The sequence below is a fragment of the Nomascus leucogenys genome, chromosome 8 (assembly GCF_006542625.1).
Source record: "Nomascus leucogenys isolate Asia chromosome 8, Asia_NLE_v1, whole genome shotgun sequence".
NCBI lineage: Eukaryota > Metazoa > Chordata > Mammalia > Primates > Hylobatidae > Nomascus > Nomascus leucogenys.
In genome coordinates, this window is record NC_044388.1 from 2,297,563 (window position 1) to 2,321,910 (window position 24,348).

The 24,348-nt window shown below is 45.2% G+C and overlaps 1 protein-coding gene, 1 long non-coding RNA gene and 1 pseudogene across 3 annotated transcripts; 1 reads left to right on the forward strand and 2 right to left on the reverse strand.

Annotated features, from left to right (window-relative positions):
- Nucleotides 1-2,398: 2,398 nt before the first annotated feature.
- On the reverse strand, nucleotides 2,399-9,843 carry LOC100581953 (annotated as a pseudogene).
- Nucleotides 9,844-10,889: 1,046 nt separating this feature from the next.
- On the forward strand, nucleotides 10,890-17,648 carry BCDIN3D (BCDIN3 domain containing RNA methyltransferase). Its single transcript, XM_003252172.4, has 2 exons — nucleotides 10,890-11,159; nucleotides 15,002-17,648. Exons 1-2 carry the CDS (start codon nucleotides 10,926-10,928, stop codon nucleotides 15,644-15,646), a joined length of 879 nt encoding a protein of 292 aa, XP_003252220.1. The 5' UTR covers nucleotides 10,890-10,925; the 3' UTR covers nucleotides 15,647-17,648.
- Nucleotides 12,865-24,267, reverse strand: LOC105740148. Of its 2 annotated transcripts, none has more exons than XR_004031256.1 (3): nucleotides 24,066-24,267; nucleotides 23,722-23,875; nucleotides 12,865-15,595 (listed from the first exon to the last, which is right to left on the reverse strand). It is a non-coding gene; the product is annotated as an uncharacterized LOC105740148 (long non-coding RNA). The 2 variants fall into 2 exon arrangements; XR_001116165.2 differs by having other exon boundaries at nucleotides 24,062-24,267.
- Between the last annotated feature and the right edge of the window lie 81 nt (nucleotides 24,268-24,348).

Consider the following 24,348-nt stretch of genomic DNA (forward strand, 5'->3'; position numbering starts at 1 on the left):
TGACAAGGTTAGGGCACAAATTCAGTTGGAGCAGGGAAAGTGGCTGGGGCAAGAGTTAAGGGACTCTGAGGAGAGAAAAGTGACTTTTATTAAGCGCTCACTGTATACAAAGCACTTCCACAGACGGTGAGAGATAGGAGAGGGAGAAGATACCAATGGTGGTGCAGGAGAGAAACCAGGCACCGCGGCTCGAGACCGTGCAGCTGTGGGTCCTGAGAAGGTGCAGCCCCACGGGGGAAGCAGTGCTGAGCTGTGGCGCCGGGGAAAGGGAAGATCCCTGGATCAGGGCTCAAGGCATGCAAAATGTTGAGGGGCAGGGGCTGGTGTGACAGAAGGGATGAATGGTCTAGGTTGGGGTACACGCTGGGCCCCCTTGCCACCCCCTGCCTCCAGATCCCTTCTGCCTCACCACCCATTCTTGCCTGGACTGCCTGTTAGCTTTCCTAGGACTGCCATACAAATTGCCACAAACTGGGTGGCTCAAAATAACAGTGATTCATTCCACCACAATTGTGGAGGCTGGAAGCCTGAAATCAAGGTGTCAGCAGGGTGGGTTCCTGCTGGAGGCTCTGAGGGAGGGCCTGTGGCAAGCTCTCTCCAAGCCTCTGGCAGCTGCAGGTGATCCGCAGTGTTGCTTGGCAGTGGCGCCTCCAGTCTCTGCCTCCATCTTCCCATGGCCTTCTCCTCTGTGTCTCTATGTCTTGAAGCTCCCTCTCCTTCCTCCTAGAAGGATACCTGTCTCTGGATTTAAGGCTCACAATAAATCTAGGATGATCTCATCTCAAGATCTTTATTTGGAAAAAGATCCTATTTCCAAAAAAAGGTCACATTCACAGGTACAGGGGTTTAGAACTCAGACATATCTCTCTTGAGGGGGCCCCTATTCAACCCTTTACACCATGCATTCTCTTCTGGCTGCTACTGCCCCATGGTGGCCTCTGTATGCATCCCCCACCCATGGGACAGTCTTCACATACAGTACCCAGCCCCCAGTGAGACGAGAAGTCCCAGAGCTGGGCAACCTCATCCAGCTCACTTACACCATCTGTCTTTACTCGAGTCTGGCTACCCCCAGCAAACCTGTTTGCCCTCACAGATTTTGTGTGTGTGTGTGTGTGCGTGCACACACAAACATGCACATGCGTGCATGCACACACACACACACCATGGATGGCTAAGATGCTTTCTTCCCAGCTTCTCATCCTCCACTCCCCTCCACACTCTCTGCTTGCTTTATCTGGGAAAACCCTGCCAAAAGGAGTGAGCCTCACCTGTCCCGCATCACTGCTGTCCCCCTCTGTTGGCTTCTTTTTCTCCTGAGCCACTATGTAAGAAGTCCAATGTCCCGAGGCCGCCATGCCAGAGAGGCCACGTGTGGTGCTCCAGCCATGGTGCTCCAGCCAAGAGACCCAGCTGAGCCTCCCAGCCAGCCTCCCAGCCACGCCCGCCAGGCTGGCAGCTGTAGGCAAGAAGAACCATCTTGGAAGTGGATTCTCCAACTTCAGCTGTTCCAGCTCCTGTGCACCGAATCTTCCTGGTTGAGGTTCAAGACCTCACGGAGCATTAAAAATCCATCTCCTCCATGCCCTATCCTAATTCCTAATCCACAGAATCCATGAGAATAATAAAATGGTTGTGGTTTTATGCCACTAAGCTTGAAGTCATTTGCTATGCAGCAACAGATGCCTGGAACAGGATTTGGTACCTGGAAGCGAGGCACTGCCATAGCAGAACCTAACATGTGTGGGAGGCGCCTGACACCCTCGGTGAGACCGCGCGGGAAAGCTGGCAGGGGCTTGAGGAGACTGCAGGCGAAGGCTCCAGGGAAAGTTGAGTGAAACACTACTGGAATCTGGAGGAACAGTGACTCTGGTATACTGGTGGACAGTTGAGTGAAACTTCCCTCTGTACTAATGTGAAAGATAAAAAAGGTCTAATTAACTGATGACTCTGGCTAGGATTTTCAGGCAGTGTTGAAAGTGTGTTTGGCTTATTTGAGCCTTGCATCCTAAGATACAGATAGTGAGAAAAAAGCTAAAGAAAGAAATATTCCGTTTTTTAAGCAGAATTTGGAGGAGATATAAAGAGCCCAGGATAATCTTTCCAGCAAGAAAGAATTGTCAAAGTAATAAAAAAGCCTCGGGGCAAAGATCAACTCCAGAGCACTGTCAGGAACACACAGTCTCTGGGTAAAGATGAAGTCAAAGCTATGGCTGTAAAAGCAGTCATTAAGCACCAGAAAGATCCAAGCGGGTGCCTCAGAATCCTTCAGACAGGCAGAAGTACTCCTAAGGATCCCACAGGCATTTGTTGCAGACCCACTCTGTTAAACAATAGGACTTCTAAGGATCTTTTTCCCCCCCACAAATCCACTTTTATTTATTGACTTTTCATTAGTTTAAATCCTTGAGGGGTACAGCATCACTCAGATTCTGTGTCCAGTGGGCTTAGCAGGAAGATTGCTTCGGAATTTGGCACGAACCTTGCCACTGTTTCCATGGGCCCGAGTTACCTTTCACCAGATTACTCTGGTTTTGTTTGGTTTGCCACCAGGAGTCACTGTGGTGTCCTTTGCTTTGTATACATAAGCACATCTCTTGCCCAAATAGAATTCTGTTTCATCTCGGGCATAAACCACCTTCAATTTTAAGAGGAACTGCTGTGTGCTCCCTTTAATTCCAGAGACTGTGCTTACAGCCAGCAAAAACGGCCTTGGAGCACAGCCTTCCCGACTTATTTCCTTTTAGAAGTCCTGTTCCCAGCAGGCCTCCACAGGATTCAAGATGGCAGGAAGAGAAAGACCTTCTGAGGATCTTAAGGATATTATTCCTCCACGGCCTCACTGGGTACCCAAGATAGAGAAGGCCTTGTCTTAAAGAGACTTATCAGTGTGATCTTTGTCTAATGGAATAATCCTCCAATAAGATTCATAGAGACGGAGTGCGGTGGCTCACACCTGTAATCCCAGCACTTTCAGAAGCTGCGACGGGAGGATCACCTGAGGTTTGAGACCAGCCCGGCCAACATGGTGAAACCCCGTCTCTACTAAAAAATACAAAAATTATCCAGGCTTGGTGGCACATGCCTGTAATCCCAGCTACTCAGGAGGCTGAGGCAGGAGAATCGCTTGAATCCAGGAGGCGGAGGTTGCAGTGAGCTGAGATCAGGCCACTGCACTCCAGCCTGGGTGACAGAGCAAGACCCTGTCTCAAAAAACAAAAAACTTAGCAGCCACTAAAAAATGATGAGATGGGCAAATATTTACATACAGAATCACAGTACTGAATAATATTAAATTAGAAAGCAAATTATGAAGCATTAATGTTGAGTATAATCCTATTTTTTTATTGTTATTTATTTATTTATTTTTATTTATTTATTTTTTTTTTTGAGACAGAGTCTCGCTCTGTCACCCAGGCTGAAGTGCAGTGGCACGATCTCGGCTCACTGCAAGCTCCGCCTCCCAGGTTCACGCCATTCTCCTGCCTCAGCCTCTCCGAGTAGCTGGGACTACAGGCGCCCGCCACCACGCCCGGCTAATTTTTTGTATTTTTAGTAGAGACGGGGTTTCACCGTGGTCTCGATCTCCTGACCTCGTGATCTGCCCGCCTCGGCCTCCCAAAGTGCTGGGATTACAAGCGTGAGCCACCGCGCCCGGCTATTTTTTTATTTTAAAAAATATCTTTGATGGCTCTTCCTTATAGTAAAATGCCAACTAGTAGATGAAGAAGTAATGATAGAAAAATCACCATTTTGCAATATAGTAATGATTCAGTCAAGAATCATCAATGGATGCTAAAACTCTTAGGTGCAAGTTTGATAGGGAACAGAATATTGATATAGTTTAAACATTCCTCCACACAGACTTCTTTTTTCTTTGTGTTTGTTTTTTGTTTTTGTTTTTGTTTTTGAGACACAGTCTCACTCTGTTGCCCAGGCTGGAGTGCCCTGGCACGATCTCGGCTCACTGCAACCTCCACCTCTCGGGTTCAAGCAATTTTCCTGTCTCAACCTCCCGAATAGCTGGGACTACAGGCGTCCGCCACCAAGCCCTGCTAATTTTTGTATTTTTAGTAGAGATGAGGTTTCACGATGATGGTTAGGCTAGTATCAAACTCCTGACCTCAGGTGATCCACCTGCCTCAGCCTCCCAAAGTGCTGGGATTACAGGTGTGAGCCACCGTGCCCAGCCTTTCTTTGTGTTTAAACAGCTTTATTGAGATATAATCCAAATAGCGTATAACTTACCATTTAAAATGTGCAATTCAATGTTTTCTTAGTATATTCAAAGGGCTGTGCAACTATCACCACGATCTAATTTTAGAAGGTTTTTGTCTCTCTCTCCCATTAGCATTAGTCCCTTTTCCCTGCCTTCCCCTATCCTCTGGCAACCACGAATCTACTTTCTGTTTCTAGAAATGTACCTATTTTGAACACTTCACATAAATGGAATCATACAATACAGTCTTCCGTGACCGGCTTCTTTCACTTAGCATAATGTTTTCCAGTGTTCTCTATGTTGTAGCATGTATTAGTAGTTCATTCCTTTTTCTTTTTGGAGATAGAATTTCACTCTGTCACCCAGGCTGGAGGGCAGTGGCACAGTCTCAGCTCACTGCAACCTCCACCTCCTGGGCTCAAGCAATCCTCCCGCCTCAGCCTCCTGAGCACCTGGGACTACAAGTGCACGCCACCATGCCCAGCTAATTTTTGTTGTTTTTGTTTTTGTTTTTGTTCTTGTTTTGAGACAGGGCCTGGCTCTGTCACTCAGGCTGGAGTGCAGTGGCACAATCTTGGCTCACTGCAACCTCCACCTCCTGAGCTCAAGCCATCTTTCCGTTTCAGCCTCTTGAGTAGTTGGGACTACAGGCATGCACCACCATGCCTGGCTAATTTTTGTATGTTTTGTAGAGACAGGGTTTTGCCATGTTGTTCGTGCTGATCTTGAACTCCTGGACTCAAGTGATCTGCCCTCCTCAGCCTCCCAGAGTGCTGAGATTACAGGCATCTGCCACTGCACCCAGCCTAATTTTTGTGTGTGTGTGTGTGTTTTTTTTGTAGAGACGGGGTTTCACCATGTCACCCAGGCTGGTCTCGAACTCCTGGACTCAAGCAATCCACCACCTCTGCCTCTCAAAGTGCTGGGATGACAGGTGTAAGCCGCTGCACCTGGCCACTTCATTCCTTTTTATTGCCAAATAATATTCTATTGTATGGATAGACCACATTTTATGTACCCATTCATCAATTGATGGACATTTGTTTTCACTTTCGTCTATATGAGTAATACTGCTATAAACATTCCTGATTTTTGTGGGGATGTGTTTTCAGTTCTTTCGGGTATATACCTAGGAGAAGCATTGCTGTGTCATATGTACCTATGTTTAACTTTTTGAGGAACTGCCAAGTTGTTTTTCGAAGGGGCTGCACCATTTTATATCCCATCAGCAATGGATGAGGGTTTCCAATTTCCCCACATCCTTGCCAACTTGTTGATGTCTGTCTTTTAAATTTTAGCCCTATTTGTGGATGTGAATTGGTATCTCATTATGGTTTGGGTTTGCATTCCCTAATGAGTAGTGATGCTTCGTATCTTTTCATGTGCATAGATTGCTTTTTGTCCACAGATTACTTTTAAATTACAAAGGAGAGGTCTGGCGCAGTGGCTTACACCTGTAATCCCAGCACTTTGGAAGACTGAAGTGGGTGGATCGCTTGAGTCCAGGAATTCAAGACCAGCCTAGGCAACATGGCGAAACCCTGTCTCTATTAAAAATACAAAAATTAGCTGAGTAGCACATGCCTATAGTCCTAGCTACTTGGGAGGCTGAGGTGGGAGGATTACTGGAGCCTGGGAGGCAGAGGTTGCAGGGAGCCGATATCATGCCACTGCACTCCAGCCTGGGCAGAGCGAGACCCTGTCTAAAAAAAAAGTTACAAAGGAAAAAATGATAACACTACAGTAGAAAAAACTGTGAAGTTCCAACTTAATCATGAATCACAAATAATGGCACAAATTGACACCTATGTGTTTTCTGATATGATGTGCTGAGAAGGACAAAAACATACTTTATAACACTTCTGCCAAAAGAATGCAAAGCCGGCTGCCAGGATGTCTCACATCTGTAATCCTAGCACTTTGGGAGGCCAAGGCGGGAGGATTGCTTGAGCCCAGGCAGTGAAGGCTGCAGTGAGCCAAGTCTATGCCACTGCACTCTAGCCTGGGCGACAGAGTGAGACCCTATTTCAAAAAAAAGAAAGAAAGAAAGAAAAGAAGAAGCAAAGCCTGAGTCTTATCATGAAGAAATACTACACAAAACCAAACTGAGGGTGGGTGCAGCGGCTCACACCTGTAATACCAGCACTTTGGGAGGCTGAGGTGGGTGGATCACTTGAGGTCAGTAATTCGAGGTCAGGAGCTCAAGACCAGCCTGGGCAACATGGTGAAACTCCATCTCTACTGAAAATACAAAAATTAGCTGGGCATAGTGGCACATGCCTGCAGTCCCACCTACTCGGAAGGCTGAAACATGAGAATTGTTTGAACCTGGGAGGCAGAGGTTGCAGTGAGCTGAGATCATGCCACTGCACTCCAACCTGGGCGACAGAGTGAGACTCTGTCTCCAAAAAAAAAAAAAAAAAAAAAAAAAAATTGAAGGATATTCTGCAAACTAAATGGCCTGTATTCCTCAAAAATGTTCTGAAATGTAGGCTTCTGGTGGCATCTCCAAAGGAGGCTATACTCACAGTTGTGATATCTGAGTGAGTAATATTAAAACTACTTAATCTGTTTAATGTTGATTAAATATATATATGCACACACATTTTATGCTTACTTATGAATAGAAAAAACCCTAGATGGATATACATTAAAATGTTAGTTAGGCAAAGCTATCCTGAGCAAAAAACAAAGCTGGAGGAATCACATTATTTGACTTCAAATTATACTACAGAGCCATTATAGTAACCAAAACAGCATGGTACTGGTATAAAAGCAGATACATAGACCAATGGAACAGAAAAGAAAACCCAGAAATAAATCCATACATCTACAGTGAACTCATTTTCAACAAAGTTGCCTAGAATATACATTAGGGAATGTACATTCTCTTCAATAAATGGTGCTGGGAAACTGGATATCCATATGCAGAAGAATGAAACTAGGCCTCCATCTCTCAACATATACAAAAATCAAATCAAAATTGATTGAAGTCTTAAATCTATGACCTCAAACTGTGAAACTACTAAAGGGAAACACTGGGGAAACTCTCCGGCACATCGGGCTGGGCAAAATTTCTTGAGTAATACCCCACAGGCACAGGCAACCAAAGCACAAATGGACAAATGGGATCACATCAAGTTAAAAAGCTTCTGCTGGTTTTTAACAGCAAAGGAAACAATGAACAAAGTGAAGAGACAACCCACAGAATGGGAGAAAAAATAGTTGCAGACCATCCATCTGACAAGGGATTAATAACCAGAATATATAAGGAGCTCAAATACCTCAATAGGAAAAAATCTAGTAATCCAATTAAAAATGGACGAAAGATCTGAATAGACATTTCTCAAAAGAAAACATACAATGGCAAACAGGTATATGAAAAGGTGCTCAACATCATTGATCACCAGAGATATGCAAATCAAAACTACAATGAGATAGCATCTCATCCTAGTTAAAATGGCTTTCATCGGAAAGACAGGCAATAATGCATGCTGGTGAGGATGTGGAGAAAAGGGAACCCTCATACTCTGTGGGTGGGAATGGAAATTACTACAACCACTATGGAGAACAGTCTGGAGGGCCCTCAAAAAACTAAAAATAGAGCTACCTTATGATTCACCAATCCCACTACTAGGTATATACCCAAAAGAAAGGACATCATTATATCAAAGAGATATCTGCACTCCCATGTTTATTGCAGCACTTTTCACAATAGCCAAGATTTGGGGCCGGGTGCAGTGGCTTATGCCTGTAATCCCAGCACTTTGGGAGGCCGAGGCGGGCCGATCACCTGAGGTCGGGAGTTCCAGACCAGCCTGACCAACATGGTGAAACCCCATCTCTACTAAAATACAAAAAATTAGCCAGGCATGGTGGCGTGCGCCTGTAGTCCCAGCTACTCGGGAGGCTGAGCCAGAAGAATCATTTGAACCCAGAAGACGGAGGTTGCAGTGAGCCAAGATCAGGCCACTGCACTCCAGCCTGGCCACAGAGAAAGACTCTGTCTCAAAAAAAAAAAAAAAAAAAAAGATTTGGAAGCAATGTAAATGTCCATCAACAGATGAATGGATAAAGAAAATAAATGAAAGAAATTTAATCAAAGTTCTCCCCCAATTTGATAACAAACCAAAAAATTTACATGACATTGCCAATAACAACTTGTGAACTTGAAAGAAACTTTTATAACTGCCACAAATAATAAAAGACAATTTTGATCCACCACGTTAAGAAAAGACTGAATTACCTTCCTGGTCTCTCTCTAAAATGATATTATCAAGTGATTGTCATGTGAAGAAGCAATCAAAGAGTATGCAGCCAAAAACGTAAGAAAAAAAGTAATATTCAAGTGTGACTAGCATTTAATCAATCAAACTATTATAGAAAATTTTTTGTGATGCTTGTAGTAGTCAGCTTCTCAAAATTTGTAATTTGTTATGATTTCTCATTATAAATAAATATTCACTTTTATACCTATCTTTATATTTGTAAGTTGGTGGGGGGTTTTTCCTTAAAGAGGGCACCCCCTTCTTCCCCTTTCCCTTGGAATTATATGTGCATCACACTCCATAAAACCTGGCTGACCAAAATGCAGAGTGAGCTCTTAGGTGCTGCTACAGCTATTTAAGGTGCTGGGGCTGGTATTGTCAAGTATTGTCAAGACACCTGTGCTGTTCAGGTTCTGAAAAGTGGTCATAGGTTAGAAAAGTCACCAGAGTGGATCAAATTAAAACACCTCTTTATGAGGTCACCTCTCAGGCATTTTAGATCACCAGTAATGTTACCAGGGCCTATCTTTGCTTCTGGAGGAACCCCAGGGTCAGGAGTTCTTGCCATTCACTGTCCCGGAAGCAAGGTGATTCCAGCTCCTTGAAAATTGTTAATTATTTGTGCTAGCGTCATCTAGTGACAAAAAGTGGTAAGTTCAGCTCAGCTCACCAAAACTTGTCAAAACAGTGCAGCTTTTTCTCCTTTTCTGTAATTGTGCAGAATACTGTGGTTTACTAAATTCCAGAGTGACTTTTATTAACTTATGTCCTCAAATAAGTGAAACTAGAGAAACAGCAGGCCAGATAGAGATGAAAATATAAAGTAAAGGCTGGGCGTGGTGGCTCTCGCCTGTAATCCCAACACTTTGGGAGGACGAGGTGGGCAGATTACGAGGTCAGGAGTTCGAGACCAGCCTGGCCAACATAGTGAAACCCCCTCTCTACTAAAAAATACAAAAACTTAGCCAGGAATGGTGGCGGGTGCCTGTAATTCCAGCTACTTGGGAGGCTGAGGCAGGAGAATCACTTGAACCTGGGAGGCAAAGGTTGCAGTGAGCCGAGATCGTGCCACTGCACTCCAGCCCAGGCAAGAGTGTGAGACTCCATCTCAAAAAAAGGAAAAAAGAAAAAGAAAATATAAAGTAAAAACTGAGAGGAAAACAGCGCTTATTTTAACTCCTGATGGCACTGTTTGCAGGAGTCATGCTTCAGTGCCGTATAAGAAGTTTGCCGAACTGCCAGCCTCATGGAGCAGGATACCCCTTTAAGATGGGTGGGCCAGGTGCAGGGGTGGGGATCGGGGTCCTGCACAACTCTGCTGATGCTTGGTTGACCCTGATGGATATTCTGGGCCATCCTGGCTTTTGACTGGAACCTGCTACCTAGGGTGACCCTTCAGTTCCTCTCCTTATCAGCTCTGTTATTTCCAATCTCTGACTCACATCTTGCCCAACTCCATTCCACTATGTCTGTTTCAGTTCGCATCCTTTCTCCCTTCCATTTAAAGTTTCCCCAAACAGATCTGGCCTTATTGTATCCTCTACTGAGTTTTCATTCAACAACATTTGTTGAGCATCTTTGTGCCAGGCCCATGGTAAGTATAGGAGACTCAAGGCTGAGAATAACACAGCATTGCAAGCACATCCTCTGGATCCAAACTACCTGGGTTCGAATCCTAGTACCATCATTTCTAACTGTGGGATCTTGGACAAGTTACTTTGTTGTACTCCAGTGTCCTCATCTATATAAAAAGAATAATAATACGGTCATTTTCTCACGGGGTGAGAGGACTGACTAAGGAGCTTACAACGGTGTCTGGTGCCTGGTAAGCACTCTTTAAGTGCTGGCTCTTAAGGCACGGTCCTTGCCTCTCAAGGAGCTCATGGTCTACAGTTGCCCCTGGGGGAGAGGGCTGAGTCGGCTGGCTTCGCAAGTGACCTGCAGCTCCTGGCTACCCTTACCTGAACCAGGTGGAAGTTTTTGAGTCACAGATTCACTGTATGACCCCAGACAAGTAAGTTCTCTCGGTCTCACTTTTTGCATTTATAAAGAAAGGAAATTGGACTAAAATTGATTTCCAAGATCCCAATAAACTGGTATACTTGTTCTGGGTCAAGTAGCCCAAGTTTCAAACTATGTCAGCTTGGCCAAGACACGTAGCCCTCAGAGTTTGTTTCATCCCTGTAAAACGTGGATGATATTGCTAATCCCCTCCGAGTGTTGTGATGAGGGTTCAATAATACAAGGCAAGCCCCAGGCGCTCGCCGGCTGTAGGTATACAGCGAGAGGAAGTCTGGCCAGCCTTTTTGATTCACCGCAGAATTCTAGCCACCCGCCCTCGCCGTTCGGCGCACGCGCGCTGGCACCGCCACAGCCCACGCCGACCGCAGGTTCCCGACTTCCGGTTCCGCCAGGGCCCAGAGGCGGTGTTGAGGCTAATGGCGGTGCCCACGGAACTGGATGGAGGGAGTGTTAAGGAGACCGCAGCGGAAGAGGAATCGCGAGTTCTGGAACCTGGCGCCGCCCCGTTCGGAAATTTTCCTCATTATTCTCGCTTCCACCCTCCGGAGCAACGGCTCCGCCTCCTGCCCCCGGAGCTGCTTCGACAGCTCTTTCCTGAGAGTCCCGAGAACGGGCCGATTCTGGGGCTCGACGTGGGGTGTAACTCCGGGGTGAGTGACAGGGGAGGGATTGGAGCATCCGGAGCCAAGTGGTTGGCTGCCTACACATCCACTGTGGTTTTGGCCTGGGCTCACACCCATCGAAACTTTCCCAAAACGAGTATAAAGCGTGGCGTTGACTGAGCCAGTGCCGCTGCTGCCTGCCCGCCAGGGTTCCACCATCTGTCTTAGGAATCTCTCTTGGAGAGGAGTCCTTGTCGACTACGTTCCCACTTCTCTTTCAGGGCCAGACCCCACGTGGGAACGGTCCTTGTATCTAGGGTGGCCTCTGTCCAGCGTGCCTGGCGCTTTGACTGGGGAGAGGGGGCTTCCAGAGACACACGTTTGGGAACATGGGGTTAGGTTTGGTTTACTGGGAGAGAAGAGCCAAGGGTGACAGAATCATGCCTGATATTGAGACTCATGTGTGCTATACAGTGCAGGACAGACCCTGGGACCTGCATGTTTATTTCAAAAAAAAGTGAGTAGGCCGGGTGCGGTGGCTCACGCCTGTAATCCCAGCACTTTGGGAGGCCGAGGCAGGTGGATCACAAGGTCAGGAGATCGAGACCATCCTGGCTAACACGGTGAAACCCCGTCTCTACTAAAAATACAAAAAATTAGCCGGGCGTGGTGGCAGGCGCCTGTAGTCCCAGCTACTCGGGAGGCTGAGGCAGGAGAATGGCGTGAACCCGGGAGGCGGAGCTTGCAGTGAGCCGAGCTAGTGCCACTGCACTTCAGCCTGGGCGACAGAGCGAGACTCCGTCTCAAAAACAAAACAAAAACAGTTAGTTGACAGAGTACAGTGGAGAGGATCGAGAAGCAAATAGAGCATTTTGCCCAAGGGAATGGAGAAGGGTGACACTGCCACTCTTCTTGCTGCAAACTATTCTTAGGCATATAATGATTATAATCAAACCACATGCAAAATAAGGAAATGTCTCTCCCACACCTATCTGTAGCCACTGGGATATTCTACATCAGCAGGCAGTCTGAACTTACTTTGGCAAATGCTTCAAAAGTTAGTACCCTCTCTCCGCTCCCTCCATCACTCTAGTCCAGCATCTGGAGGGTGGGGGACAATTCTGTTGTGTTGCTGTCCTTTCACAGAAGAGACTTTGGGGGACGATTTCAGACCTTGTGGGACTCAGCTGATAAGTAGGAAGGGGACATTTGGATACAGTCTCAAAGACTGGAAGGAGGAGATGGGTTGATGTCTGGTGTCCCCTGCAAAATTTCCCCACTGTGATGATACGGGAAGTCAGAGCGTAAAAACAATGGAAAAGAGAGACTGAGGTTAAGGCTTGGGATTTCACGAAAGGCATTAGGAAACCACCAGAGATTTTAAAGTTGAGAGTAGTACACACGAGAGGTAAAGACATAGTTGGCAGCTAACTAGGGTAGTGGTTCCCAAACCTGGCTGTACGTTTATGGAGCTTTCTGTTTTGCACTTTTTAAAAAATGCTTTTTCTTGTGGATCTTTGTAGTCAGAAAAGGGAAAAAAAAATGCTTGTGCTTGATAAAACAAACAAATTCAAACAACAAAGGGGTATATAGTAAAAAGTAAGTCTCTACTCCCAACCCTAAATCCTCCTTCCGCCCCCCACAGTGGCACTACTGTTTATAATTTCTCAGGTATCAGTCCTGTGTGTCTACCAGCATTTATGTACGTATAAGTACCCCCCTTTTAGTTTTACAAATGGTAACACACTATTAGTAGCTTTTAATTCTGAGATTATTTATATCACCGCATTCTTTTTTAGCAGCTTCCTAATGTTTCATTGGATAGATGTACCATAATTTATGGGTGCTTTTTTCTTTTCAGTTTTAAAAACTCCTTCCCCAGCCTGGGCAACGTGGCAAAACCCCATCTCTAAAAAAAATTAGCCAGGTGTGGTGGTGGGCATCTGTAGTCCCAGCTACTTAGAGAGCTGAGGGAGGAGGATCGCTTGAACCCAGGAGGTAGAGGCTGCAGTGAGCCTTGATTGTGCCACATACCCCCAGCCTGGGTGACAAAGTGAGACCCTGTCTCAAATAAAACAACAAAAAACCCAAAAAACTGCTGGGCGCAGTGGCTGACACCTGTAATCCCAACATTTTCAGAGGCTGACACTGATGGATTGCTTGAGCCCAGGAGTTCGAGATCAGCCTGGGCAACATGGCAAAATCTTATCCCTACCAAAAATACAAAAATTAGCTGGGCATGGTGGTGTGCACCTGTGGTTCCAGCTACTCATGAGGCTGAAGTAGGAGGATCTCTGGAGCCTGGAAAGTCAAGGCTGCAGTGATCACGCCACTGTACTCCAGCCTGGGAAACAGAGTAAGACCCTGTCTCAAAAAATAAATAAATAAATAAAAAATAAACAGTTTCAGCACCCCACAACTTCCCCTATATGCCTTTTCCTGTTCATAAACCTCTGTCTCTACCCAGAGGTAACAACTAGCCTTCTGTTGTTTCCTTGCTTTTTTTTATAGTGTACTGTTTTTCTTCCCTAACGATGTACTTTAATTTCACCCATTTTTGAGCTTCATGTAAATGGATGCTTGTCATATATTTTCTGTTACGGCTTGCTTTGTTTCTCAGCATTATGTATTTGTGAGAATCATCCACGTTGTGCACCAAGCTGGGTGCCTTCATTTTTTAACTGCTATTTAGTATTCTATCTTCATGATTCTACCACATTTATTTGTCCATGCCACTATCATTGGACATCTGGGTGCTTTCCATTGTGCATTTTCTTCACCTGCACAAAAGGCATAAATAAATATTTTCCTCACATGCTTGTTACACCAAGCAAATAAAGTAGTAAACAGAAAAATGCCTTGATAATACTATGTGGAAAAACACAAATTTGAATTAGTTATAATGGTTATAGAAATCAAAGAGGCCAGGTGCAGTGGCTCATTCCTATAGTCCCAGCACTTTGGGAGGCTGAGGCTGGTGGATCACTTGAGGTCAGTTAAAGACCAGCCTGGCCAACATGGTGAAACCCTGTCTCTACTAAAAATACAAAAATTAGCCGAGTGTGGTGATGCATGCCTGTAATCCCAGCTACTTAGGAGGCTGAGGCAGGAGAATCGCTTGAACCTGGGAGGCAGAGGTTGCTGAGATCACGCCATTGCACTCCAGCCTGGCCGACAGAACCGGACTTTGTCTCAAAAACAAAGGATTCAAAGTTAGAGAAAGGAGCTGGTGACTTAAGAGTAAAAAAGGTGCTAATGTGGTAAAAATCACAAATCATTGGACTTGTCTAGAAGGTTGTTAGCAGTGACTTTTAGCAATGATGGTTATAGAAGCAGAATGTCTCAGAAGGAGGTGGTTAATCCTAAGACAGTACAATTGAAGCTGTAGTGAAGGCTGAATGAGGACTTTGGAATCCAGACTTCCCCCACCGCGGGTCTGAGAAGCAGGTTTTTATAAGATTGTGCTTGCTGTATTCCACACTTTCCTGGTAAGAGACACTGGTTATGCCTCTGGACCCCTTTTCTCCTCCCTGGGGTCTTGAGATAACCAGAAAAAGAGTAAGTTTATCAGCACATTACTTAAGCTGGGAAATACTGCTGTAGGCTCCTTTGCTGCATCCATTTGGCTGTAACTTTCAGCTATACAACCCAATCTATCATCAGTGTCGTGTCAGGAAAATATGGGGATGATGCATTACAGCATGTGACCCCTGGAGGGCACTGAGAGCCTACTCTGGAAAATTTTTGCACAACCTCTAGGTTATGGTTTAGGAACCTCACATCCTATACAGCCAGAGGTAAGTGGCATTCTCAGTGGGAGAATGATACAGATTTCTCTTCCATTCACTGATTGAGAACTGCAGTGACAAAGCTGTTTTGGATTCCTCTAGGATCTGAGTGTGGCTCTATACAAACACTTCCTCTCCCTACCTGACGGGGAGACCTGCTCAGATGCCTCAAGAGAATTCCGTCTCCTCTGCTGCGACATAGATCCAGTCCTGGTGAAGCGAGCCGAAAAACAATGTCCTTTTCCTGATGCCTTGACCTTTATCACCCTGGACTTCATGAATCAAAGGACCCGGAAGGTTCTCTTGAGCTCTTTCTTAAGCCAATTTGGACGTTCAGTTTTCGACATTGGCTTCTGCATGTCAATAACCATGTGGATTCATCTGAATCATGGAGACCATGGCCTGTGGGAGTTCCTGGCCCACCTTTCCTCCCTCTGCCGCTACCTCCTTGTGGAGCCTCAACCCTGGAAGTGTTACCGGGCAGCTGCAAGGCGTCTCCGAAAGCTTGGACTCCATGATTTTGACCACTTCCACTCCCTTGCCATCCGAGGTGATATGCCCAATCAGATTGTGCAGATCTTGACCCAGGATCATGGCATGGAATTAATATGTTGCTTTGGCAACACCAGTTGGGACAGAAGCCTTCTGCTCTTCAGGGCAAAACAAACCATAGAGACTCATCCAATCCCTGAATCACTGATAGAAAAAGGGAAAGAAAAGAACAGATTAAGTTTCCAGAAGCAGTGAGATGGGAGGGCAAGAAGACCAAGAAAGATATTGAAAGGGTTTTATATTGAGAATTATGTTCATTCTCCTTAACTCCTTAACAATCAGGCAGCCGCAAAACCTGGCAGGAGCTTTTGGTAAAATGTCCAAGGCACATAATTGAAAGAATCAGTGTCTGTTCCCCATTGTTTGGAACAAATCTTGAGGAGAATGAATCTGTGGAGTGATGAGCTAGGATATCTGGATTGAGATGGCCTAGGAAAAGTGGTCCTGGTTATGGGTTATGGAGAGGGCTGCTTTGGGGGATTATTTATAAAGATCAGACTAGGCTAGTCTTAAAATGTATCAGTTCCTGGGCTCTCTGAATCTTACCTGGTTTCTTCAGGCTTCCGGACTTGCTAGGCCTGCCTTTGGGCAAAACCTTAGTAATTCAGGTCTGGAATGGGGCTTAGGAATCTATTTTCTGTTTTTTGTTTGTTTGTTTGTTTTTGCATTCTTCTATTGTAATATATACACAAAATTTACCATTTTAACTGTTTTTAAGTACAGTTTTTCAGAACGTAGAAATCCCATCAAAAATTGGATTAAAAAATTAAAAGATAAATTAATAATTTTTTTTAAAGTGTACAATTTTGTGACATTAAGTATATTTACAATGAGGCATCTGTTTTTAACAGCTCCCCCAGATGATTCTGAGGCAAGCAGAGGTAGACCATACTTTGAGTGCTTACGGTTCCATTCAGTCCGCCTCTATGTATTTTTCCTGGGGTGAGTTCTTCCCTATGATTTTAACAACTACCTACATGCTTATGGTCCCCAAATTTATTGGTAGCCCTATATCCACAGTTCCAGACTAGCATTTTTCCAGTTTTGTCATTATATCCCTTAGTTCTTAGGTACATCAGAGTCAACAGATCTCAAAAGCAAGCTCACTACCCTCATTCAAAACCTAGTCCTATCTCATTTGATAGTAATCATTGCTTAAGCTAGAAACCTCAGTTGATTTTCTCACTTACACTCCCCACATTGAAATGCTCTCAAAGTCCAGCAGCAAATTCTATCAATTACATGTAAGTTTCATTCCATCCATGTGTCCGGTGCCTGGTGGGAGGTTCCTATATTAAAGTCATCTACCTTCCAATCCATTATCTGCCTTACAGCCACAGTTTACTCATCTGTACAACGAAATAACACCACTTTCCTTTTCCTATGCCCAAATGAGCCAAGGATGTGAAGGTATTTTGCAGAATATGGAGTGATAAAGAAAAATAAGGTGCTATGACACTGTGTGAGCACGCTGCAGACCACAACTGCACTTGTTAGACCGGAGGCTCATGAGAAAAACATCTCACCTTGTAGAAAACATGCATCTTACTATCTCTGATAACTTGTTTTCCAGGATGATGAAGTAATAAGGAGTCCAGCCTCAGTGCTACAGAGCATTTTAAAGGAAGCAGTGTTGGGAGGGAGGGATATGGAGCTAATGGAAATGAGGCTAGTTTAGGATGGTCTCAGTTATCACAGTAGTTACAGAGCTGAGTTTACCCACAAGATCTTAATTTAGGAACACTTTGAAACCTTGTAACCCTGCTGGCTGCTCTCTACTCTCACTCCACCAAGGCAGTGCACAGAAACATACGTGGGGCTGTGGTGGGATGAATAATCGTCCCCCAAGATGTCCACCTCCTTTAGCAAAAGGGGCTTTGCAAATGAGATTGAGGATCTTGAGATAGGGAGATTAACCTGGATGATCAGAATATACCCTAAGTGCAATCATCAGTGTTCTTATAATAGGGAGGCAGAGGGAGAGCTGACCACAGTAGGCGATGTAATGACAAAAGCAAGAGGTTGGAGTGATGTGAAGAAGGGCTGCAAGTCAAGGAATGCAGGTGGCTTCTAGAAGTCAGAAAAAGCAAGGAAATGTATTCTCCCCTGAAGCCTCCAGAAGGAACAGTCCTGCCAACACCTTGATTTCAGATTTAATCTCCAGAGCTGTAAGAGAATAAATCAGTATTTTAAACCACTAAGTTTTGTGGTGATTTCTTACAGCAGCACTATAATACATGGGCTCTGACTACAGTGAGACTGGCTTACAAAGCCAAGTGGCACCTTTCCCAGATAACTCCTTGATAACAGAAAATAACCTCAGTGAGCAAAAGGATACACAGGGGCTTTGTCCAACATGGCTAATTAAGAAATTGCCAGGTGCAGTGGCTCACCCCTATAATCCCAACACTGGGAGGCTTAGGCAGGTGGATCACTTGAGCTCAGCAGTTTGAGACCAGCCTGGGCAACATGGCAAAACCCCGAATCTGCAAAAAAAAAAAAAAAAAAAAAAAAAAAAATTAGCTGGGAGTGGTGGCATGCACCTGTAGTCCAGCAACTTGGGAGGCTGAGGTGCAGGATCACTTGAGCCCAGGAGGCTGAGGTTGCAGTGAGCCAAGATCATGCCACTGCACTCCAGCCTGGGTAATAGAGCGATACTGCCTTAAAAAAAGAAATCCTCAATAACTAAAAATACATAGAGGCGGACTGAATGGAACCGTAAGCACTCAATAACTAAAAGCTTCAGCATCCGAACCTGACCTGTTCCCTAGTAACAGATTGGCTGAGCAGTTACCTGACCTGTTGGGAGGAACCACTGTATTTCATGTCTGTGGCAGTTAGTTTCAAAAAGGATGTGCAGGTGCGTGCCTGTAATCCCAGCTACTTGGGAGGCTGGGGCAGGAGAATCGCTTGAACCCGGGAGGCAGAGGTTGAAGTGAGCTGAGATCGCACCACTGCATTCCAGCCTGGGCAACAGGAGCGAGACTCCGTCTCAAAAAAAAAAAAAAAAAGCAAAAAGGATTGGCTGGGCATGGTGGCTCACACCTGTAATGCCAGCACTTTGGGAGGCTGAGGCAGGTGGATCACGAGGTCAAGAGTTCGAGACCAACCTGACCAACATAGTGAACTCTCGTCTCTACTAAAAATACAAAAATTAGCTGGGCATAGTGGCGTGCCCCTGTAATCCCAGCTACTTGGGAGGCTGGGGCAGGAGAATCGCTTGAACCCGGGAGGCGGAGGTTGCAGTGAGCCGAGATCACACCACTGCATTCCAGCCTGGGCGACAGGGTGAGAATCTCTCTCTCAAAAAAAAAAAAAAAAAGCAAAAAGGATGTGCAATTAGTGCCCATTAAAATGAGGTCCTCAGGTTGGGTGCGGTGGCTCACATCTGTAATCCCAACACTTTGGGAGGCCAAGGCGGGAGAATCACTTGAGCCCAGGAGTTACAGACCAGCCTGGGTAAGACAATAAGACTTCATCTCTACAAAAAAAATTTAAAAATTAGCTGAACATGGTGGCGTGTGCCTATAGTCCTAGTTACTCGGGAGGCTGAAGTGGGTGGATTGCTTGAGCCTGGAAAGCAGAGGTTGCAGTGAGCCGAGATCGTGCCACTGCACTCCAGCCTGGACAGCAGAGTGAGACACTATCTCAAAAAAAAAAAAAAGGAATGGCAGTATAAGCATATTTAGTCATATAGAAGAATCAGCCAAAAAGTTAAAATGGCTCATTGCTGGAGGTAAGAAATGCAGCAAATAATTGCTTCAGTATTACTTGATTATTAAACCATATGGACATATTACTTTTTATAAAAACTAATCTTAAATGAATAATTTTTAAAATTAGCCAATGTTTTCTAAAATAACTGTACCACCCATCTATCTGCCTAATTTTTCCCTCACAGCATAGCCAAAATCTTAGAAAAGTTTTTTTGTTGTTGTTTGTGTTTTTGTTTTGTTTTTGAGACAGAGTCTCACTCTATCACCCAGGCTGGAGTGCCATGGCGCAATCAGCTTACTGCAACCTCCGCTTCCCAGGCTCAAGCGATTCTCCTGCCTCAGCCTCCTGAGTAGCTGGGATTACAGGCACGTGCCATGGCACACAGCTAATTTTTGTATTTTTAGTAGAGACGGGGTTTCACCATGTAGGCCAGGCCGGTCTTGAATTCCTGACCTCAGGTGATCCACCCACCTCGTCCTCCCAAAGTGCTGGAATTACAGGCGTGGGCCACTGCGCCCGGCCGAAAAGTTTTAAACACCCCCTGTCTCCATTCCTTACTTTGTAAATTTTTCTCAATCCTTCAGAATCTGGTTTTGCCAAGTCACGCGTGGTGGCTCACGCCTGTAATCCTAGCACTTTGGAAGGCCAAGAGGGGAGGACTGCTTGAGCCCAGGAGTTCGAGAACAGCCTGGGCAATGGAGTGAGACCCCATCTCTATTTTAAATAAACAAATAAAGTCTGGTTTTATCAAAGTCTCCAATGATATGTGGCCAGAGTCAGTGGGGATGTCTCTGTCCTGATCCAACTTGACTCAGCAACATCGGGGCCAAAAAGTTATCCCTTCCTATTCATGGGGAATTGGTTCCAGGACCCACAAGGATACAAAAATCAAAGGATGCTTAAGTCCCTTACATAAAATAGTATAGTATTTGCAAATGACCCGGGGGTATTCTCCTATATACTTTAAATCATCTCTAGATTACTTATAATATGTAATATCATGTAAATACTATGTAAATAGTTAACACTAAATTTTTAAAATTTTGTATTTTTATTGCTGTAGTTATTTTTTTTCTGATCTAGTCTTCAGAGAGATGTCGTTTTTATTCTTTTATTTTTTCTGATCTGAGGTTGACTGAGTGCGTGGATGTGGAAGCCACCAATAAGAAGGACCGACTGTATTTGGTCTTTTTTTTGGAAATTCCGTTCTTGGGTTCTGGTGACAGCGTTCATTCAGTTTTCTTTCTCCTTCTCTGGAGACCCCCCTCTAATGTTGATGTTCCTTGGGGTTCTGTTCCAGCCTTTCTTTTCTCCCCTTGCATGATCTCCTCAACTCCATGACTTCAGTAACCACCAACGTTCTGAGGACTCACAAATCTCTTATCATCCCGATTCCTCTCCTGAGCTTCAGAATTATTTATCCCACAGCCTGCATCAGTGCTTCCCAACCTTTTCCATGTCAGTACGCACATAGAAAATGATGGTGTTTTATATGCTGGATGATGCAATCTGGCATAACCAAGATTGCTCTCTGACTCAGGAAGCTTGTGCTGCCCTGAGAATTGTGAAGCCCATTATGCAGCACCACCGCAACCTCTTCCTGAGGCACACAGTTGGGGAGTTCTGACGAGTTGGAGAGATGTTTCTACTTGGATGCCCCCTGGGCATTTCTACGTCTCTACGTCTCTACGTCTGCAGCTACCAGAGACCTAAGAGGCGTAGCCTGTTTTGTTACACAGACGACTCAAGTAAATAACAATATATGATTAGTGGTATATCATAAGAGTGAAGAACAAACTTTGGGACTTCTGTGTAATTTTTAATTTATGCAAATAATAGCACTAAGGAATGAAAAGTGTCTTAAGCCTCATCAAAAGACTGAAAGGGATCTTGAAGCAATAGTAGCTACACTTCTTTCAACCCCTGTCAGTGAGGATGAAGGTTTGTGAAGCATACAGAATCTGCCAAAATCTGAATGCTGAAATTATCAAGTGCACAATAGCCTTTAAGGAAGGAGTGCAGGTACTTGCTCTGACAAACACAGATGTTCTGGCTGTGTTTATTAAACAAGGGTAAACATCTAAATGCAAAGTAAAATATTGGCTGGGTGCAGAGGCTCATGCCTTACTAATCCCAGCATGTTGGGAGGCTGAAGTGGGCAGATCACTTGAGGTCAGGAGTTCAAGACCAGCCTGGACAACTTGGTGAAACCTCATTTCTACTAAAAATACAAAATTTAGCTGGGTGTGGTGGCGCACGCCTGTAATCTCAGCTACTTGGGAGGCTGAGGCAGGAGAATTGCTTGAGAATTGCAAGAGGCAAGAGAACTGCCTCTTGGAAGGCAGACCTTGCAGTGAGCCGAGATTGTGCCACTACACTCCAGCCTGGGTGACAGAGCAAGACTGTCTCAAAAAAAAAAAAAAAAAAAAAAAAAGGAAGTAAATTATCATCTTGATGTTCTGTTTACTTCCAATAATTCAGTTATTTGGAAACATCCAAAAGTAGTTAGAAATGCCTGGCAGACCAGGCCGGGTGCGGTGGCTCACGCTTGTAATCTCAGCACTTTGGGAGGCCGAGGCGGGCAGATCACGAGGTCAGGAGATCAAGACCACAGTGAAACCCCGTTTCTACTAAAAATACAAAAAATTAGCCAGGCGTGGTGGCGGGCGCCTGTAGTCCCAGCTACTTGGAGAGGCTGAGGCAGGAGAATGGCGTGAACCTGGGAGGCAGAGCTTGCAGTGAGCCGAGACTGCGCCACTGCACTCCAGCCTGGGCAACAGAGCAAGACTCCGTCTCAAAAAAAAAAAAAAAGAAATGCCTGGCAGACTTTTAAGGTTTTCTACCTCAAGGCAGAATTAGGAATACAAGGCAATATTAGGAATACAACAGGTATATGGAGTTTTATTGGACTTTCAAGGCCTTTGAGGAAAGGACCATGTACTTTTTGTTGTAATCCCAGAACTAGCCCACTGATCCCTATTCAATAAATGTTAGATGATTGAATAAGAATTCACATTGCTGTAGGCTTCCAAAGATGCCACTATCATCAAGAAATAAGGTGAAAAGGAGAAATGAAAGCATGTCTATGAAAATATTTGCACCAGAATGTTAATAGCAGCCATATTCATCATAACCCCAACTGGAAATACCCAAATATCCATCAATTGAAGAATGGATAAACACATTGTGATATATTCATGCAATGGAATATTACTCAGCAATAAAAAAAGAACAGATTACTGATACACATGGATGGATCTCAAAAACATTACTAAGCTAAAGGATACAGACACAAGTACATACCGTAAAGCTCCATATATGTGAAATACAAATGCAGACAAATCTATGGTGCTATAATTCAGGAAGTTGCCAGGGGAGGGTGGTGGTGGGTGTGGGGTGATCAACTATAAAGGGGCATGAGGGAACTTTATAGGGTGGTGGTTCAGTATCTTGTTTTGGGTGTTTATTACATAGGTGTATATTTTGAAATTCACCAAACAAAGCACCTAAGATGTGTGCATTTTATTGCATGTTAAGAATAATTTAAGAGCCGGGCATGGTGGCTCACACCTGTAATCCTAGCACTTTGGGAGGCCGAGGTGGGCAAATTACCTGAGGTCAGGAGTTCGAGACCAGCCTGGCCAACATGGTGGAGCCCCCGTCTCTACTAAAAATACAAAAATTATCCAGGTGTGGTGGCGCACACTTGTAATACCAGCTACTTGGGAGGCTGAGGCAGGACAATCACCTGAAATCAGGAGGCAGAGGTTGCAGTGAGCAGAGATTGTGCCACTGCATTCCATCCAACCTGGGACAGAGTGAGACTCCATCTCAGAGAAAAGAAAAGAATAAAATATTTTTTAAGCAAAAAAATGAGAAAGCTGGTGGGGGTAACCATCAAGACATCTTTTAGGTTCCAGTAATAGCTGTCCTTGGGCACTCTTTTCATCAAACTACCTCTATGCTCAAGAACCCAAAATGACTTCTTTATCTTATGTCTTGTCACATCCATATCCTTATTCTGCTCTCCTCCATAAGAAACCTCCTCCATTAACTTCTCCCACTTCCCAGCGTACCACGGTGATCTGCTCACGGTCCCATGCAGAAAATTTGCTCTTTCCTATCTGAGTCTCCTTGTGGCCTTTACCCTGCCTGGACCCTACTCAAGCTCTCTCTGCCCTTCAAATCCCGTATTTAAATAAACCTCCTTCAGAAAAGAACTCTTAATCCTAGCCAATCTGAGCACCCTAAATTGCCTTACTTTTTATGTTCCTTTATTGGACTAATATGATACTCTAAGCTGCATCCTTTGTATACCCGCAACAAAGGAAATTTTAATGAAGTAGGCAGAGACTGTACCTAGGGATTCCTTCGTATTTCCCTGCAGAACCCAGTTGAGAACCTACATTTCTGGGGCAGTCACTACAATGCAGGTTGTGAGGATTATACGGTATTTAGGCGAGGGCAAATAGGTATTTAATTAAGGACTAATGGGAATGATATTGAAAGCTCTGAGGCTCTGCAGGGGCCTGTTTGCTTTTCCTCATCCTCACCGAGATAGCAAGTGGTTGAGAACAAGGTTGTATCCTTTTTCTGCCCAGCCTTCCCCCCAAATCAGTGAGGAAACGGCCAGCACTGCCGTCTGATGAGAAGAGCCTGTTCCTATCACTGTTTTCCAGATTACGGAGGTAGGGGGACGACCCCTTCCTGGAGAAGGAAGAAAGAGGCGGGAGCATTTAAGGCCAAAGAGGCACTCAAGCCTTTCCCCCATGGATTTACACCCAACACGTATGCAGAAAGGCAAATTACAAACACCGACGCTCACAACCACACATACACGTGCACGCCCAGCCCCACAGAAGCAAACGCGCATGCCTGTGGGCCCGCGCGCACCTACTTAGTTTTCTCTGTTCTAGACGCCCTCATTCCACCCCCGCTCGGCCCAGCCCGGCGTCCTCTACCCAGGCACGGCTGAGGTTTATCAAGCCCGGCCCGGCCTGGAGAAAGTGTTTCTACAAGGGGGAAGGGAGGTCCTTCCCACCAAAGCGGAAGCGGCGCGCGCCGGCCGGGCAGACTTAGCTCGCGTCCTGGGAACATCTGGAGGGGGCTGGGAGGGGCGCGCATCCAGGCTGAACGTGGATTGGCTGCTAGGGAGGAGGGGGGCGGGGTCAGAGCCAGGG

Bases quoted from the DNA above. Each gene is read 5' to 3' on its own strand.
- BCDIN3D (XM_003252172.4), top strand. From the start codon at position 10,926: ATGGCGGTGCCCACGGAACTGGATGGAGGGAGTGTTAAGGAGACCGCA. The intron at 11,160-15,001 runs GTGAGTGACAGG...GGATTCCTCTAG, and splicing joins ACGTGGGGTGTAACTCCGGG to GATCTGAGTGTGGCTCTATA.